Below are 6,620 nucleotides of genomic sequence, written 5' to 3' on the forward strand. Positions count from 1 at the left end.
GCAGTGCACTCTTAGAAAAGTTCATGTCTTATACATATGTCCCGGGTTTTGGCCACAATTGGCAAAGTTCTTGCAAAGTTCTTCTGGTCGACACCTCCGCCACAAGATTGATCATGGCACCAGGAATACACAACAGTCACCAGAAGATGATTACACAGTATACAGACAGAGTGTCTCCTTTCGTCACGCACCCGCCAACACCATGACCGGATTTTCACCATACACAGCAACCTGACATTTAGCTAACCAGAGAGTGCTCATCAGCAGTGGCCAATCTCGAAAGGGCGTCAGCGTTACAATTCAGAGATCCCTTTTTATGTACAATGGTAATGTTGAATCGTTGCAACGCGAGGGCCCACCGCGTCAGTCTGGCACTATGTGGGGTGGTCAAGGTTAGGTACTTGAGTGGGTTGTGGTCCGTCACAACCTTGATAGTGGCACCAAAGAGCCAAGTTTCGAGCCGTTGCAATGACCATATGATAGCAAACGCTTCGCGCTCGATAGTTGCCCATCGTGTTTGAGCAGGCGTGAGCTTCCTACTTAGGAACGCTACAGGGCATTCCCTGCCGTTTTCATGTTCCTGTGCGAGACAAGCGCCAACTGCGGACCCTGACGCGTCAGTGGCTAAAATGTAATCTCTCGACGGGTCCGGAGCAAAAAGAGAGGGAGCGTTCGCTAAGGCTTCCTTAATTTCTTGAAAGGATCTGGTTGCCTCCTCACTCCACGGGAGCCTCTGTGGAGTGCGACGGTTCGTCATATTCGTGAGCGGAAGGACAATTTCCGAGTAACGCGGCACATAATCACGGTAATAATTGCATATCCCGAGGAAGCTTCGAAGTTGGCTCTTGGTCTCGGGGCGGGCGATATTTTCAACTGCCTTGATCCGTTCAGGATCCGGGGCGTGCGTACCAGATCCTACAATGTGCCCTAGGTAATGAACCCTGTTTTGGGCGAACTTACATTTCTTCAAGTTTACTGTCAAGCCCGCTGCTGCTACTGATCTCAACACTCTTGCCAGGTGTTCTAAGTGGTCCTCCCATGTAGCTGAATATATCGCAACGTCATCAATGTACGCACATGCGTATTCACTATGTGGTGCCATAATTTCGTTGATCGTTCTCTGAAAGGTCGATGCCGAATTTCTGAGGCCGTAAGGCATCACCTTCCAGGCGTACTGGCCATGGTGAGTGATAAACGGTGTACACTGTTGCGACTCCTCATCCAACCTGATCTGCCAGTACCCTCTGAGCATATCGATTACTGTGATGTATCTCGCACGAGCTACCTGGTACAGAATTTCTGTGCTCTGACTCATCGGAAACGCGTCAGGCTCCGTGATCGCGTTAAGCTTGCGATAGTCTACACAGAGGCGCATGCCTCCATCTTTCTTGCTCACGCACACAATGGGATGCGCAAACTTGCTTTCTGTGGGGTAAATCAGTCCCCATTCCAATAATTCACTGATCTGTCGCTCTACTTCTTTGCGATAGGCCATTGGAATTTTGTAGGGATACACTCGTTGTGGTTCCTCGCCCGGTTTTATCCTTATCACATGTTTGCCCACCTTACATTCACCCGGCGTGTCCCTGAACACTTGCGGCATCGTTTTGATCAATGACAACAATTGTCCTCTCTGGCCAGGGCTTAGATGGTCCGCCTCCACTGAATTTATGAAGTTCCGCTCTCTCTTCTTCGTAGGTATCATCTCAACTTGTCCAAAATCTACATCATCCTCGAAAATTACTCCTACGGAGCTCACTCGGGCGTGATATGGTCTGAGCTTATTCGCGTGCACCGTCCTAAAGTTCTTGTCACTCAACCTGACCTGATAGGTGTACGGTCTTAGGCGTCGAATAACTGTAACTGGCCCTATCCACCTTGACATCAACTTCCGGTGCCATCCCGTTCTAGAATAAGAACCTGGTCGTCTTCCTGAAACTGTTTCTCCCGCGTTCTTAGGTTGTAGCGATTACAGTAGTTCTCTTGATTTGCACTGCCTGTTTCTCTCGCCCGTTCTTCCGCTTCGCAGAGTCTTTTCCTCAGGTCGCTCAGATATTCTACAGCAGACGTGCTTAGCCCATCAGGCACTGTCCATTCTCCTGACCACATTTTCTGCAAGATTGTTAGCGGTCCAGTGGGCACTCTCCCATACATCATTTCGAAGGGTGTCTCCCCCGTAGTCGCATTTGGGACTTCGCGATATGCCCAGAGTAAGAAAGGAACATGTTTATCCCAGTTCCGCCCATGTTTTTCGACTGTGTGGTATAGCATTGACTTGAAGGTACCATTCCACCTCTCCACTAATCCATTACTCTGGGGGTGATCGGTTGTGGAGAAACGCGGCGTCGCGCACATTCGTGCCAGAAATTCCCTAGTCAAATGAGAGGTAAAGTTCGTCCCTTGATCCGAGCATATGGTCTCCGGTACACCGAGACGCGAGAATATGTCTAACAGGGCTTCGCAGGTAGCCTTTGCCGTAAGGGCTCGCAAGCACACGACCTCAGTCCATCTCGTACATAAGTCAACCACACACAGCGCGTAGCGATGTCCACGGGCTGATGGAGGATTAACGGGACCTATACAGTCCATGTTAATAACTTGGAAGGGGGTACGTGGTCTAGCTATCGGTGCAATCGGTACTCTGTCTGTCATTCTTGTTGGCGCTTTAATTTGGCACTGGTGGCAACTCTGGCAATAGCGCTTCACGTCGGTGGTGATACCTGGCCAGTAAAATGAGCTCTTTATACGCTGCAGCGTCTTTCGCTCGCCTAGGTGCCCTGCCCAGTCCGAATCATGTGCCAGTCGTAGAACCTCACTACGTCTTTCTTTTGGGAGGACTAACTGCCTGCATTCGCGCCCATTTACGTAGTCACTATGAGATAACAGGCCGTCAACAACTATCATCCCGTGTTTTCCTGCTCTCGCTTGCTCCCATGCCTCTCTAAGACTCCCATCCTCACTCTGGCTATTCATAAAAATCTGCCGCGGGGAGTTGTTATCGCCTGCAGCAGGATCACATCCCTGATCGTGCCCTACACCTAACACAGTCGTTGACTCACAATGGTCCTCATTGTCAGCGTGCTCCTGAGCGTTCTGCGCTTTCTCCGGAGCGTCACCCTCATCTACTTTTGCACTTGCGTCAGACAACCCCTTGTACACATCTGGAGTGATTAGCGCATTCACTCTCTTAGCCATGCGGTCCACTAACGCGCACAAGAACACTGGGTCAGAGGGCTGTTCGGAAACATAGGGCGAGCTATCTGTCAATTTCAACGGAACGTACGCCAATTCCGCGACCACCTCATCTCCGAAGGCACTGACGAGCTTCATTGTTGATCCTGTTTTTACGTAGTTCGCAAGCACCGTCTTGCGGATAACTGTGATCTCGGCTCCTGAGTCTACGTACGCTTGAAAAGTAGCTTCACCATTTTTTACAGACACCTCATGCATATCCTGTAATTTAACTCTTACATCCCTTGGCATCTCTTGAGTGCTACTCTCTTCTAAGGGCAGCAGTACCCTAGCGACAATAATGGCATTCTCGCTTTCACTCTCGCTGCTGCTTTCTTCAGATACAAGGCTCACTGCATTAATGCGCGCCGCGGAATCTCCAGCCTTCTTAGTACAGTGTTTGGCAATGTGGTCGAGCGATGCGCAGTTGTAACAACCTCTCCTCTTAGGCTTTGCACCCCCGTTCTCTATAACGCGAGTCTTTGCCTGGCCTTTTGGGAAGTTCCGTTCCACTGTGCTTTCTGTCCCGGTTACAGCTGCTGCTGCCGCCTTGCATCTAACGCTTTCGCGGAAGTTCTCTGCTAGTCTTGCTAGTTCATTGGGCTGAAGGAACTTCTCCTTTTCATTCAACGCGACGTAAGCCTTTGCGTCCGGCGATAGGCATTCCTTCATTCTGTCCGTGACCATCAATTGGATTAAGTCCTCAAAAGTAGTTACTTTACAACTATTCAAATAGTAGCGCAAGTAATTTTCTAGCCTTACTGCAAACTGCTCCCAGGTCTCCCTTTTGTCCGGTTTGGAGTTGACAAAAAGTCGTTTGTATTCCGCGGTAGACAGTCTTAGCCCTTCGAGGATTTTTGTCTTGAGCACTTTGTAGTCCGCACGGTCAGCTGAATTAAGTCTCACCAGCAATGCTCTCGCCTTTTCGCTAAGCAATGGAAGTATCAGACCTGCTCGCCACGCACTAGGCACCTTATACGAGTCTAGCGTTGCTTCCACATCTTCAAACCAACCAGGGATAAGTGATTCCTGTGTCGGCATCGGCGACAACACGCCTTTTAGGAGGGAGGCAAATTTTAACATCCTATCCTCTTCCCCCATCACATATGTACCGGCCTCCGTAGGGGTCCCCGAGTTACTTGCACTTCGCAACCTTTGCGTTTCTAGCTCGATTTCTGCTAATCTGACTCGAAGCTCCAACCGCCTATATTCGGCGATAGACACAGACATTTCTGAATTGCTTTCACTACCATCCCCCTGTGGGGCCACTGCCAATGTGTCATCCCCCTCATCCTCACGATTCCCTGCGTCTCCCCTATCTCTTAATTTATACCCTCCGGTCATAGTGATAGGCAAAATACGCAACTGAAAAGACACTCACCGTTCACTGTGCTTTTCGGAACCTTGATGACGGGCGAAGATCACCTCCACACAGGACGTAGACTTTCTCGCTCAGAGTACTTGTCTTCGTCGCCGGGATGATTGACTTGATGCCTCGACGACGTTAACGCACTGCCACTCCTCCACAGGCATCAAACGCTAGCTGCCACTGTACTTGCCGTTGCCGTGTCTTGTTCTTCATTCGCAGAAAGTTGGCGTAGCATCCTGCCGACTGCGCCAGATAGGTTCGTATCGTTGTTGAAGTGGTCCGCAGGGTTGTACGGTTGCGGATCCGACGCTACACCGACACGTTGCAAATGACGTCCACGGAGACTTGATGTGGAACACCGACTATATACATTTATTTACAAGTACATACTAGTTACAAACGCTAGCCTGAGTGGCAGCGAAACCATCAGCAATCAACCCCAAGGATACTCGGGCGTGGCATTTTAACGGAAATGCCACCCTTTCTAAGCCAATCAGAAATTCACAAACTGACGTCAAGGGATGCACGTGCACAGCAGCTGATATGGAAACTTTCACTTTCAACAAGCTTTCTCCGAAAAGGGTAACAAAAGATCACCGGTCCGGTGACCCGCTTTCCACGACTGCCAGACGGACGTCCCAAGGGTTTGAATGGGGTACAGGTTCCGAGCGACCTAGAAAGCGCTCTAATCCGCATTGAAAGGTCCAACAGCGAAGGTCGTCCCTCTAAGGTGCTTCCCTCGTGGCAGTCAACAGACAACAGTAAAAATTAATTAACTGAAACACTTATGAGATTGCTCGGCTATTCGGCTAACAGAAGGGTACGTGATAATCACAAATAAACAGGAAGTTTCACTTAATGTCCATTCCTCACCTAGACCTAAACGTACACGTAGTCATTAGCCGTTTGTATTTCTTCAATGAGTGGTCATAATTAGAGTCACTAAATAAGCTACGCTAGCGTAGCTTATTTAGTGATTCTAGTCATAATGAGTGCGTTGCAAAACACATGGAATCGTGCACAGCTGATTCGCTAACACTCATGCTATCATGGTCGGTCTTGCCATGACGAAACCTTTTTTTTCGTGGGGCCAACAACACGGGATGCACAGCACTCATCTGTTCACACGTGTTAATCTATATACATATGTATTGGCATCATCGTGGAAGACCAGCCATATTGTCTGGCTCCCTTTAACGCAACAAACGCACTAGTCTACAACCATCGCAACGCCAACACCCGAAGACGAGCTCATGGCAGGTCTTGGTCGTATTGCCAACTGTAGGCATGGCATGTAGGCATGGCAGGTCTTGGTCTACCTCTCTCTCTCTGTATTGGCATCGGAGCGAAAGACCAGCCACACAGACTGGCTCCCTCTAACGTTTCACACGGACTAAACTAAGGCTACGTAGATGCCAACTCTAGAGCAATATGATCTCTAGATTAATATGTGTGCTGGACGTCACCATGCAACGAACGGAGACTCGCGGAAAGCTGCGAACGTGACAACGGCACACTGTACTTGGCCACCTAAAAGTGAAGCACATACGTACCTCTATCATCTTCAAAGAGGACCGAAGATGTCTGCCACCGTCTTGCAAAGTGCACAGCTCCCAGCACAGCTCTCTCTCTACGAAGAGCGCGACGAACCCCTGCTCGAACAGGATTTAGCACTTCTGCTACACTACGGATGCGGCCACCCTGTGCTGCAATGCAGCGAGAAATCCACACCTGGTAGTTAATCTCAACTGCCAGAAGGAGGAACTGTTTCCTATCGCGATGCGGGACGGGAGGCTGAAAGAGCGTTTGAATGACAGCCCACCGAATGTGTGACACACCGAACAGGACTTCAACTTTGTGCCATAGAGTATCGGGCACAAGGCACTGATGAAACGCGTGTTCCGCAGTTTCGTGACAAGCACAGAATGGACAGAAATGAGTGGTGACTCCGTACCGAGCCAGACGGTCCCGAAGCGGTAAAACGCCGTGTGCCAAGCGCCATTGCAGGCTAGCCCGACGT

At 49.8% G+C, this 6,620-nt stretch overlaps 1 protein-coding gene across 1 annotated transcript; it reads right to left on the reverse strand.

Annotated features, from left to right (window-relative positions):
* Positions 1 to 1,884: 1,884 nt before the first annotated feature.
* LOC135385007 (uncharacterized) lies at positions 1,885 to 4,575 on the reverse strand. Its single transcript, XM_064614184.1, has one exon. The coding sequence runs from the start codon at positions 4,573 to 4,575 to the stop codon at positions 1,885 to 1,887; it is 2,691 nt and encodes an 896-aa protein (XP_064470254.1).
* Between the last annotated feature and the right edge of the window lie 2,045 nt (positions 4,576 to 6,620).

This window comes from Ornithodoros turicata, chromosome 2, assembly GCF_037126465.1.
Source record: "Ornithodoros turicata isolate Travis chromosome 2, ASM3712646v1, whole genome shotgun sequence".
NCBI classification, from domain to species: domain Eukaryota; kingdom Metazoa; phylum Arthropoda; class Arachnida; order Ixodida; family Argasidae; genus Ornithodoros; species Ornithodoros turicata.